At 46.5% G+C, this 13,473-nt stretch overlaps 2 protein-coding genes across 2 annotated transcripts; both read right to left on the bottom strand.

Annotated features, from left to right (window-relative positions):
• Positions 1-70: 70 nt before the first annotated feature.
• Positions 71-7,107, bottom strand: ctsa (cathepsin A). The gene is made up of 14 exons (XM_022215356.2): positions 6,969-7,107; positions 5,476-5,636; positions 5,291-5,402; positions 5,161-5,211; positions 4,997-5,083; positions 4,732-4,887; positions 3,281-3,457; positions 2,834-2,925; positions 1,614-1,692; positions 1,384-1,532; positions 1,222-1,297; positions 754-843; positions 561-662; positions 71-456 (listed from the first exon to the last, which is right to left on the bottom strand). Exons 2-14 carry the CDS (start codon positions 5,634-5,636, stop codon positions 373-375), a joined length of 1,416 nt encoding a protein of 471 aa, XP_022071048.1. The 5' UTR covers positions 6,969-7,107; the 3' UTR covers positions 71-372.
• Positions 7,108-8,409: 1,302 nt separating this feature from the next.
• snrpb (small nuclear ribonucleoprotein polypeptides B and B1) lies at positions 8,410-12,809 on the bottom strand. Its single transcript, XM_022215350.2, has 7 exons — positions 12,666-12,809; positions 11,446-11,597; positions 9,343-9,454; positions 9,120-9,272; positions 8,915-9,044; positions 8,695-8,826; positions 8,410-8,601 (listed from the first exon to the last, which is right to left on the bottom strand). The coding sequence occupies exons 1-7, from the start codon at positions 12,666-12,668 to the stop codon at positions 8,561-8,563; spliced, it is 723 nt and encodes a 240-aa protein (XP_022071042.2). The 5' UTR covers positions 12,669-12,809; the 3' UTR covers positions 8,410-8,560.
• Between the last annotated feature and the right edge of the window lie 664 nt (positions 12,810-13,473).

Raw genomic sequence — 13,473 nt, 5'->3', positions numbered from 1 at the left:
GAACCAGAGCGGTTCCAGTAGAACCAGCAGAACCAGAGCGGTTCCAGTAGAAATGAAAACAACAGGCGAGTTTTTAATTAAAATCTCATTTAATATCTAGTTTTCCCTTTAATTGAAAACAAGTTTCACATTCAGGCCGATAATTTAAAAAACAAATCAACGGACAGACAGGTGGCAGTGCTCATTTCCATGACAACCACAGGCTGCCGCCACCAAAAGGGGGCGTCGGCCAAGGGCAGCGATGTGATTGGTTCATTTCCTTTCACAATGATCTGGTTGCTGATTGGTGGCAGTGGATTAAAAAAAAAAATCACGAGTTAAAAAGTACGGCAACTCAGAGAGTCCAAACAGAGCAGAACCGGACCAGCCGGATCAGTACGGCTGCTTCTTGATGAACCTGCTGAACATGGCGAAGGCGGCGATGGGTTTGTCTGTGGGAACCATGTGACCTGAACCCTGCAGTGAGATATAAAAAACAGGACTCACATGATCAGCAACACAAGCGGAGCTCCGCCCCCAAACCTAACATCACAGAATCAGCTGATGATGGAGGTCCATACCTTCACCGTCAGGAAGGCGATGTTGTCAAACTCTTTGACGAAACCTCCGACCTGCCGACCGTCGATGTCATCGTAGAGCCACGGGCGCCTCTGGACCTCCACCTGAGAGACAGACAGGTCAACACACCTGACAGGCAGACTGAGGTTACCATGGCAACAGTTACTGATTACTGATCAATAAAACATAATCTACCTGCTGCTGCAGAGACTCAACAAACCACTCGTCTCCCATGAAGTTACAGGCCATGTCCACGTCCCCGTTATACACCAGGACCCGGTACTTCTGCACAGAGAGAAGCACAACACACCTGGATCAATAGGACACGCCCCCCTACACACACCTGGATCAATAGGACACGCCCCCCTACACACACCTGGATCAACAGGACACGCCCCCCTACACACATGGATCAATAGGACACGCCCCCCTACACACACCTGGATCAACAGGACACGCCCCCCTACACACACACACACACACACACACCTGGATCAACAGGACACGCCCCCTACACACACACACACACACACACACACCCACACACCTGGATCAATAGGACACGCCCCCCTACACACACACACACACACCTGGATCAATAGGACATTATTTCTGATGAGTTCAGTTCAGGTGAGTTCAGTGTGTTCAGGTGAGTTCACTGACCAGAGCAGAGAGCAGCTTCAGGTACTGTTTCCTGACGTCCAGGTAGAGTCGTCCGTAGTTCAGGTTCACCTCAGAGCTGTATCACCACGGAGACCACACAAGTGAGTTAGAACGCTACTGACAGATCAGAGACAGGTGAGGTGCAGCAGGTGTGTGAGTTACCTGCAGATGGCCCAGTCCAGAGCCTTGGGGCTGATGTGCAGAGCAGCTTTGACGAGCGGGTTGTTCAGGTACAGCGAGGAGGGGGTGGAGTTAGTGCAGGGCGGGTCCAGACGGACGGACCGAAACACCGACGCCAAACCCCTGAACTTCTGAACATCCAAGGACAACCAGGTGAGTGTCAGTCAACAGGTGAGTGAACTTTAATGAACATCAGGTGACCTCATACTCACCTGGCTCCACTCCTGAGTCATCTGATGGTTGATGAACGAGTTCCCCAGATCTCTGATGACCAGCTGGTCCCCCTCCAGGCTGACAACAAACACACAACCACATTACAACCAACACACAACCAAGTTACAACCAACACACAACCACGTTACAACCAACCAACACACAACCAACACACAACCACATTACAACCAACACACAACCAAGTTACAACCAACACACAACCACGTTACAACCAACCAACACACAACCACGTTACAACCAACACACAACCACGTTACAACCAACCAACACACAACCAACACACAACCACATTACAACCAACACACAACCACGTTACAACCAACCAACACACAACCACGTTACAACCAACACACAACCACATTACAACCAACACACAACCACATTACAACCAACACACAACCACGTTACAACCAACACACAACCACATTACAACCAACACACAACCACGTTACAACCAACACACAACCACGTTACAACCAACCAACACACAACCACGTTACAACCAACCAACACACAACCACGTTACAACCAACACACAACCACGTTGCAACCAACACACAACCACGTTACAACCAACACACAACCACGTTACAACCAACACACAACCACGTTACAACCAACCAACACACAACCACGTTACAACCAACCCACAACCACATTACAACCAACCCACAACCACATTACAACCAACACACAACCACGTTACAACCAACACACAACCACGTTACAACCAACACACAACCACGTTACAACCAACACACACCCACGTTACAACCAACACACAACCACGTTACAACCAACACACAACCACGTTACAACCAACCAACACACAACCACGTTACAACCAACCAACACACAACCACATTACAACCAACACACAACCACGTTACAACCAACACACAACCACATTACAACCAACACACAACCACATTACAACCAACCCACAACCACGTTACAACCAACACACAACCACGTTACAACCAACACACAACCACATTACAACCAACACACAACCACGTTACAACCAACACACAACCACGTTACAACCAACACACAACCACATTACAACCAACACACAACCACATTACAACCAACACACAACCATGTTACAACCAACACACAACCACGTTACAACCAACACACAACCACGTTACAATCAACACACAACCACATTACAACCAACGCACAACCAGCTCACCTGACTCTGCGGTGAACTCCACCTGGACAGGGAGCGTACAGGTTGTACATGTTCAGTCCAGAAGCGTAGACGATGGTCTGGACCTCCGACAGCTGCAGAGCAAAGACACACCTGAGAGACTTCACACCGAGAACCAGACCGGTTCAGGCCAGATCAGACCGGTTCAGACTGGTTAAGATCAGATCAGACTGGACATATTTATTCCAAACTATTTTTCCATTTTATTCCATATCTTTTTATTTTAATACGTACATAATATGTATTTTGCATAGTATATTTTTTAAATTTATTTTATCTTATCTGTTGTTGTCATTTTATCCCACAAATGAGATGCATTCAAATTCCGTTGTACATATGTCCACTGACAATAAAGGCACTGGATCAGACTGCTTCAGGTCAGATTAAACTAGATCAGACTGGTTGGTGCTGGTTCAGATTCAGACTCACGCTCTCGATGCAGTTCTGGTCCTGGTTGTTGTAGAAGTTGCATTTCCCGGCGCTGCAGCAGAATTTCTGCAGATCGGTCCAGAGGCGGCTTCCCAGCAGGCCGTGGTAGTAGGCGAAGTACACCAGAGAGTTATCGTTCAGCTCATAGCTCGACATCCCGTTTCCCACGGCAACGCCCTGCACCACAGAGGAGTCACGCTAACGTAACGAGGTCACTAATATTAACATTCAGCTCAACTCTGGCCTACAGCCCTGCTGGTATGTTACTGCAGTCTTATTGTGTAGTACTGCAGTAGTAGTGTGTACTCACTCAGCCAGAAACCTGGGTGTCATGATTGATGACCAGCTGACCTTTAAGGGTCACGTGGCCTCAGTTTCTGGATCTTGTCGTTATGCCCTCTACAACATCAGGAAGATCAGACCCTTCCTGACCCAACAGGCCACACAACTTCTGGTTCAGGCTCTTGTGATGTCACGCATTGACTACTGCAACTCTCTTCTGGCAGGTCTCCCTGCATGTACAGTCAAACCTCTACAGATGATCCAGAATGCAGCAGCACGTCTGGTCTTCAACCAGCCCAAAAGAGCTCATGTCACTCCCCTGTTCATCTCCCTTCACTGGCTTCCAGTTGCAGCCAGAATCAAATTCAAAACTCTCCTCCTGGCTTACAAAACATTTACAAGAACGGCCCCAGCCTACCTGGATTCCCTGATCCAGGTCTACTCCCCTTCACACATAGCTTCATGGCTCAGTGGGTAGAGTGGCTGTCTTGTAACTGGAAGGTTGCCGGTTCGATCCTCGGCCCATTGAGCTCATGTCGAGGTGTCCCTGAGCAAGACATCTAACCCCTAACTGCTCCTGGTGGGTCGTGGTTAGCGCCTTGCATGGCAGCTTCCACCATCAGTGAGTGAATGGGTGAATGTGACGTATCATGTAAAGCGCTTTGGATAAAAGCTCTATATAAATACAACCATTTACCCCTTCACGCCCACTTCGCTCTGCATGTGAGAGACGCCTGGTGCTTCCAGCCCAGCACGGCTCGATATCTCTAACCAGACTCTTCTCCTCTGTTGTTCCCAAATGGTGGAACAAACTACCAAACTCTGCACTTAATCTGACTCCACCTTAGGGGTAGAATAAGTCAGGTGGTCCAAAACCCAGCACTTATTTAGAGCTGACAAAGTTGAAAAAACAAAAAAAAAGGGTGGTGGTGGTTGGCACTTCTGCCAGACAGAACGTCTAACGAGAACCTCAGACTGTCAGTAGAACATCAGGTGATCCACACCTGGTTTCTGTGTGCTTCAAGTGCGATCTGACCAATCGAACTTGAAGCACTTTTGCACTTACTACAGGTTTTTCCTGATGTCTGAATTCTTGCTTGTGTTGTACGTCGCTTTGGACAAAAGCGTCTGCTAAATGAAGTTGTAGAATTGTAGTACAGCAGCAGTACCTGCAGGTTGATGCTGGCGTCCTCCATCACTCTCTCGGCCAGCGTTGGGATGTAGATTCCTCCATAACTCTCTCCGGTCAGGAACACCTGATTGTTGCTAAACTTGGGGAACAGGCGGAGGAACTCCTTCAGAGCCAGGTAGTTGTTCATGGACACCTGCACAGAGATACCTGTAAACACCTGGACACCTGTAAACACCTGGACACCTGTAAACACCTGGACGCCTGCCAGCCAATCAGAGATCAGGCGCTGGCTCGTCACTGACCTCGGTGTCGTTGGTGACGTAGCGCTGATCGTCAGAGTACGAGAAGCCGACGCCCACCGGAGACTCCAGATACAACATGTTGGCGATCTGCACACAGACAGTCGACCAATCAGCTTTCAGGACACAATAACCATGTGACAGTGCTGCTGGGTCACAGGTCTCACCTTGTTCCAGGAGTAGGGGTTGTACTGCAGAGTTATCCCGTCGTCCTGCACCTGAAACAACACCAGGTGTAGCTGTGATGTCACACTGATGCAGGAGGGGGTCAGGTGGGTGGAGTCTAGAGCTACCTACCAGGTAAGGACCGTGTTCGGTCAGCAGTCCGTCCAGAGAGCTGCAGCCCGGGCCGCCGTTCAGCCACAGCACCAGCGGGTCGGAGGATGGGTCATTCTGGGACTCCACGAACCTGAGGACGACATGACAGGTGAGGCACCTGGACGTCTACCTGGACAGCCAGCTCAGGTGTGTCAGGCTCTCACCAGTAGTGCAGGTGTTTCCCATCGGCCACGTTCAGGTATCCAGAGTAATGTCTGAAGCTTGGCTGTTTCTGCAGGCCGGGCAGGAAGGTGATCTCATCTGCTGCTGGGGCGGCGTTGGCGCCGAGCAGAGCCAGCAGGAAGCAGCACAGCAGGACCTGCATCTGGGGGCGGACCAGGACCAGCACCACTTCAATTCAATTCACTTTATATAGCGAATTACAATCACATTGTCTCAAGACACTTTCCAGAACCCATATGAACCCCCAGAGCAGCCCAAAGGCGACAGTGGCAGAAAAACACCCTTTAAGAGGGAAAAAAGCTTGAGCAGAACCCAGATCTATATGTGGGGGAACATCTGCTGCTGGAAGGAAGATAGAGAGGGACAGAAGAGGGGCGGCATGGATCAGTGGGCAGAGTCTCGCACCCGGAGGGTTGCAGTTCGATCCTCCGGCGTTCATGTAGAGGTGTCCCTGAGCAAGACCCCTAACCCCTAACTGCTCCTGGTGGGTCGTGGTTAGCGCCTTGCATGGCAGCTTCCACCATCAGTGTGTGAATGTGTGAATGTGTGAATGTGTGAATGTGTGTGCTCCAGGGGCGCTGTACCCTCTGACCCAGGTATGCGAAAAATCAGAATTTTCCCTTGTAGGATTAATAAGGGATATATATATATATATATAAAGGTAGAGAGGTAGAACCAGGAGCAGGACCAGAACCAGAACAGCAGGAGACGTGTTCAATCAGTGCTGAACTACTTCATTCAAAAGGATCAATATCCTACCAGCAGGAGGTTTCTGATCAATCATTACAGCACACTGTGTGTGTGTGTGTGTGTGTGTGTGTGTGTGTGTGTGTGTGTGTGTGTGTGTGTGTGTGTGTGTGTGTGTGTAAACCAGTCTAACAGGAAATGAAACTCTAAAATCACATGATGTTAGAAACCGGAAGCAGGTTAGCTGTGGCTAACTGCTAACACAGAAACCAGGTGTGGCTCACCTGATGTTCTACTGACAGTCTGAGGTTCTAGTTAGACGTTCTGTCTGTCTGATCTCTAGGTTTCGTGTCAGCTGAAGCCCAATAAAGTGTTATTTGTTCCTCGGTGTGAAATGAATGTTTAGTTTAGTTTTATACTTTTTAATTCACGTTTTTACAAGTTATTCAGATTTTTTTCGTCTTCTTATTCCTTCATTTCAAAGGGCGGGATGGATTTGAAAACAGGTAAAAGTTAGAATCAACCACAAATAAAACATTTCATCTCATAGAGGCACAGGTGACAGTTTTAAGTACTCTATGGACTGACTATGCTGTGCTATTTTAAAACAGAGTTCTGCAGAAACCCTCGGATGTAAACTGGGTTCTGCTAAACAAACGGAACCAACAGGTTCAGCTGAATGAGACACTAACACCAAGGAAGCTAACGGCGGCTACATGCTAACATCCGGTTCGACGGAAGAAACGGATAGAAAGCAGAAGAAGTTCTGACCCGGAGTACAGCTCACCTCTTCAGCCTGGTTCCGCCTGGTTCTGCTTGGTTCTTCCTGGTCTGCCGCTGCGCAGGGGAAATCCACTGTAGCTCCTCAGGAGTCAGAGGGTCATATGACTAGAGGTCACATGATCAGGTGTTTTTACAGCTTTAAAACTTTATTGGTCCTTCATCAGGTGACCTGCTCTGTTGTACTGTTACTATGTAGTACTGTGTGTGTGTAGTACTGCAGTATATTGGATCTCTATGGTTCAACTCTCTGTTAAAAAATGATCTGATCATTGATCTCCAGATCGATTAATTCTGACAGAAACCAGTTTTATTTGTTGTTGTGTATCGTCCTCCTGCTCCTTACTCTGAGTTTTTATCTGACTTAGTGCTCAGCTCAGATAAAGTCATTCTTGTGGGTGACTTTAACATTCATGCTGACGCTACAGTGACAGCTTTTCATTCATTATTAGACTCAACATGTAAATAGACCAGCTCATCGTTTTAATCACACCCTTGACCTCGTTCTCACTGATAGCATAGAAACAGTTAACAGTATTTCCCCAGAACTCTCTTCTTTCTGACCATTTTGTGATAACATTTCAATTTAAAGTAAAGGATTGTATTGGATTTGAGAACAAATATTACAGTAGATGTTTGTCTATTCAGGACCGACATTTAAGGAAGTGATGCCCTCTGTATTCACTTCAGCACCATTTTCTGATAAAATAAAAGGAAAATATCATTCTGTCCCTTCAGAAGTGGATTAGTTCATGCTTCAGCCTCACTGCGTACAATACTTTATAGTAAAAAAGAAGGGAGCTGCTCCGTGGTAGAATTCCCAGCCATGAGGTATTCCATTAGCCTAGCCGCGCTAGACCCATGCTCCGAAGACGCAAGGGTCTAGGAACTCTCGACAGGGAGGGAGGCGGGCTAAAAGGTTGTCTATCAAATCACTCTGCAGCAATTGGGTAGGTATACAACCAATCAGCGCAACGAATAGGCTCCTAGAGCGCCGGAAATCAGAGGATGTGGTAGTTCGGTGAAGCCTTATTTATACAGTCAACGGGTGAAGCTCAAGTATATTACAGACATATTAATAGAAAGATTATTCAGAGTCGGTGCTAATGGAGCTCAACGACTGTTGTCGTTTTTGTTGTCGACCCTGGCAGAGAATTAAATTCGTTGCCATGGATTGTCAAGCGCAGCTAGGCTAGTATTCCACTAGTTCACAGGAAGTTTATGTAGACTGGAAAAATATCTTCTTGGTTTCTTCCCATTCAAACTGAGTTTTTTTCCCCACTGTGGCTTCAGAGTTCATCTGGACACAGTCTGACCTGGAGCTGGTTTAATACAGAAAAATGAGCTAACATTACTGTGTAGTACCATATGTAGTACTGCTCAGTGCCAGTCTTTGACCTTTAGCTCCGCCTCCTGTTTGAATATTAATGAACTGACATGAGCTCTGATTGGCTGTTGCTCTAGATCTTTATTGAACTGGTTACCATGGTAACTGTACAGAGAGCCAGAGTGAAGTCAAACTGAGAAACTTTATTTAAAAAACACAAACCAGAAGGTAAAAAACATCTATACAGCAGGTGTGTGAGGGGCGGGGCTTCTTCAGGGGCGAGGGGGCGGTCTCATCCCGGGAGGGGGCGGTCCTGAAACAGCAGAGTAGAGAGGTCACATGACATGTTTACACCAATCTGTGGTCCAATTGCCTCCTCAGAAGCATCGCCGTGGCAACAGCTTACCTCTCATGCCAGGGGGCGGCGGCCTCATCCCTGGGGGGGGCATCCCCATCGGAGCACCTCGACCCGGACCAGGTGGCATCCCCATTGGAGGACCCATTGGGGGCCGCATGCCGGGGGGCGGGCCCATCATACCTGCAGCCAATCAGCACAGTTTATTGCTATGACATCAATGAATGGTGACCACACAGTTGCTACCAACATCTGACATCAGTGGGCTCACCTGGAGGCGGGGCTCCTCTGCCCATTGGGGGCGGGGCTCCTCGTCCAGGTGGGTACTGTGTCGGGGCCCCGGCGATGCTGGCTCCTGCTGCTGCCGCGGCAACCGTCCCTCTGCCCTGGGGGGTCATCACCTGGGGACACAGGAAGTTTTCAGCGTGACATCAAAGTTCACCTGGGCGCAGACCAGCTGCCGTTACCATGGTTACCTGCTGCGAGGGGCCGCCCACTCCTCTGACGGGCCCCGCCAGCCCGGCCGGAGCCTGAGGCATCGGAGCTCCTGCAGGAACGCCGCGACCCGCCGCCCGGCCCACACCTGGACCCCCGGCCACGCCCGCCAGCGGCACCCGAGCGATCCCCGTCTGAGGTCAGAGGAACACGTTAGGAAGGCAGCTAACACTCTGGCTCTGATTGGCTGCAGGTCACACTTACGTCTTTAGGGGGCGGACCTTCCACTGTCATGGACACCAGGTTCTCCCCCCTGAGCAGAACCAGACCCAGAACACGCTTCTCCTCACGCTCCGGCTGCTTCGAGTTCTTTGGTCTGAGAACGGAAACAAACCTCAGTACACATTTTTTAATTTTTTTAAATTATTGACACATTCAGTGAACCTTCCTGTCGTCTTCATTTACCGGCATCATAAAATATTGTTTCCTTGTCTGAAAACATTTTTTAAAAATCCACAAATTTGGAAAAAAAATTCTTCAGATTTTCAAAAAAAATTAGTAGAAATCTTCAAAAAAAAAACAAACAATCAAACAATCAACCAAAATCCAGCAACATTCACTGTATTTTAATACATTTTTTTCCTGAATGGTCTTAAAGAAAATACCACAAGTTTTACTGATATATATATACATATATATGGTAGTGTCTACAGATACGGACCCGTACCCGTAGCCTGTGGCCCACGGATACGGCACTTTCCCTGCCATAAATATTAATGAGCCGGCTGATGAACGCGCTTCGTGATTGGCTGGTAATCCGACGTACATAAATATTAATGAGCCGTCTTGGTAATCCGAGTGATGAAGGCGCTTCCGTGATTCGAGGTGAATCTGCGTGCCGAGCCTGTCATGTCAGTCATCTGCTGTTCTCTTTTCTATCATGCATAATGTCTTATAAATATCATTATCTGACTTTTCGCGGACAGCGATTTGGGGTTTGAAATCAGCACTACTATTAAAAATAGCAAAACTTTTTATTCACGTGATCCTGTTCTAATAAAGCACAAACATCAAACAAAACAAATGGCGGAACTAACAGCCAGCAAACTACAAGTATTTTTTTACCTTCAAAAGTAGCGACAGACTATTACATATTAACAACCTAAACAAAACCCTGACGTATTTTCTACGTCTGTCAACACAGACCCTGTCACAGTCACTTTAATGTTAGCGGACTCTGTTGAATGGCTAAGTTACATCACCACAAACAAATCTCACAATATCACAGTAAATCGAGTTTGTGGTTTTTTTTTTAATTCATGCCGAATTAAAGAGCTGCTCCTCACCATTCACGAGTGTTTGTTTCATATTCGACATCCTTAACTTTATCTAGTAAATTAGCGTCCGAAATTAAACGGGAACATTTGCAATGGAGTTCGTCAGCCGCTTCCACCACTGAACGCCGTAAACTACTTAATAGGAACTGGACTTCAAACAATTTAGACACGGCGTCTAAAAGCGTAAAAACTGCAATGTCTAAAGTGTGAGAGGAGACGGTGTATTTTTGGTTAAATTATACAATGTTCGCCGTCAAAGTCATTCATATAAACTGCCTGTAATGTGCAGCAAATAGTAGTTAACCGGCGCCAGCTCTTCAGTGACCTTAACAGTCCGTACCTGTAGCATCAACCTATATATATATATATATATATATATATATATATATCTCACTTTAGATATCTTTAAGAATTTTTTGGAAGATTTTCACTCATTTCTTGAAATCATTTACATTTTTTTTTCTTTTTACATTTTTATTTCTTGCCAAATTTGGAGATTTTTTAAAAAATAAATAAAATTTTCAGGGAAACTTAAGGAATTTTGTTCCTGAAGATTTTTTTTAAACTTTGATAAAGTTTTCAGAATTTTTTTCAGACGAGGGAGCAAATATTTTTGTTGCCAGTCCTGACAGTGAACAACCATTTCTCCTGATTGTGGATTCTCTGAACATGCAGCTGAATTCTTCTGTTATAAAATCAGTATTTAAATGAAGCTAACACTGGTTAGCATGCTAGCATGTCATTCTGCTGCCTGACACGTCTGGACACAAGCTAACGGATCAGAGGTCCTGCTGTGTTTGTTCTTCATGAGACTGTGGATGTTCTGGATCACTTAAACGTTTACCATCAACATTTTATAAACCTGTAGCAGCCGAGCAATGAGGGCCGCTGATGTCACGCTGAAGAAAACACGTTAAAATAAAAACTAAACGTTGTGAACACGGACCCTCATGTTCAGGACGTTGAGTGTTTATTACAGACAAATACGACCTGCTCATATGGTTGTCATGGAAACAGTCCGTCCACCTACTTGATCTTCCTGAACTCGTCGCAGTCGCACAGGATCAGGTTCATGTGTTTGTCGAAGGCCTTGAAGGTGCCGATGAAGATGCGACCGTCCTGCAGGATGCACCTCATCCTGAAGTCGATGTGCTGCAGCATCTTACTGCTCTTACCCACCGTCTGCCGGCCAATCAGAGCCACAGGTCACTATGACATCATCACCATATCTACTACATCAGCTGGAGCGTTCATTCAGAATAATAATCATTTACCGTAATTTCTGGACTATTGAGCGCACCTGAATATAAGCCGCAGGTTTCCGTGTTGGAACATGAGATATTTACACAGGAAGATTTTATTTAACTTGTAATTAAATGCATACTTTTTCAGAACAGTGCCTGTAACACGGCAGTGAAGCACACCGAGTCAGTTCACGCTGCCAACTCCAACGTCTCACCGTTGATTCATTGATGCTGAGCTCTATGTTCTTTGACAGGCAGAAACTTAAAAGCTGTTACCAACCCGATTCTGCCAGCCACTGAACCGTGGTTGGGCAACTTAAGTTTTTTACTGTATTGTATATCTCACACACACACACACACACACACACACACACACACACACACACACACACACACACACACACACACACACACACACACACACACACACACACACACACACACACACACACAGAGCTAATAAACAGCAGAGCATCAGAGGAGCTAATGGTGCTAATAAACAGCAGAGCATCAGAGGAGCTAATGGTGCTAATAAACAGCAGAGCATCAGAGGAGCTAATGGTGCTAATAAACAGCAGCGCATCAGTTCTACCCGCTGCTTTGAAGTTAGCATCATTAGCCTCTTTGGCTGAACCGCTCATCACGTCAAACTGAATTTTACACTTTAACGGCAGAAACTCAACGCAGTGCCGGAAGCTAACCGGGTCACGGACCGGTTTAACCCAAGTTAACTGGGTAACGGACCGGTTTAATTTTCTTTCCGACCGAATTAACCGGAGATAAACTATTAATATAATTAACGGCTGAACTGGAAAATAGCCTGCAATCGGACCAGAACCCAGGCTGTTTCCGGACCGGTCCAACCCTCCTCTCTGCGCCCGAACATCGACGTCCATCAGACGTTCATTCAAAGCACCGCCATCACCGGCAGTAGCCGGTAAACCGGAGACATTCGAGGCTCCGGTTCACCGGCAGCCCGCCCAGCTTCTTTCCGGGAAACACTCACCATGTCTGCGGTTCGGATGGTTCGGATTCCTCCGGATTCACCGATCAAACCAAAAATATTGACCCACGGAGCTTCCCGCCGGGCCTTTATCGGGAAGAACAGGAAGTGACGCCAGAGCGCAGCAGCGGAACTGTTCCTACCAGAAATTCCGACAGTTCCGACCTGAACCCAACAGACAACACAGGAAGCCGTTAAGGCTGGCTTAACGTGACAAAAACTGTTAAATTAAAGAAAATAAACTCAAACATTCAATAGAAACAGCAGAGGAAGCTGTTAAGGCTGGCTTAACGGAATTAAAACAGAATACCTCAGAGAAATTAAATCACATCAACGGACCGAATAAACTTACATCAAAGAGATTCAATAGAAACAACAGGAACAGATGGAAATAATTTGAATATGATAGTAAACTTCATCTTTATCAGCAGAATTAATCTGAGCTGCTGTTAAATGGTAAATGGTTGTATTTGCTGTCTCTCTTGGTTCATTTTAATAAGAAGTTCAGAAATGACAGTAAGAGGTGCTGCTGGAGGATCAGTCCAGAAAGTAGATTTTAATAATTAAAATGTAATATATAGTGTGAAGCATTGTGCTGTAAATGGTTCCGGTTCTTCACCTTTTTATGTGGTTCTGTGAATGGAAACAGAACATGCCTGTCTGTCATCCAGCTGGAGTTAAAGGGTTCTTTAAAGAACATTTAGCTAAAGGTTCTTTGAGGAGTTTGATTTATTTCTTCCATGGTGTCACTGTTAGGAAGTATTTGTGGTTCCAGGTAGAACTGTGGTTCTTTGTTTCTGTGTTCACGTTC

This window comes from Acanthochromis polyacanthus, chromosome 5 (assembly GCF_021347895.1).
Source record: "Acanthochromis polyacanthus isolate Apoly-LR-REF ecotype Palm Island chromosome 5, KAUST_Apoly_ChrSc, whole genome shotgun sequence".
NCBI classification, from domain to species: Eukaryota; Metazoa; Chordata; class Actinopteri; family Pomacentridae; genus Acanthochromis; species Acanthochromis polyacanthus.
This window is presented reverse-complemented; position numbering and strand designations above follow the sequence as displayed.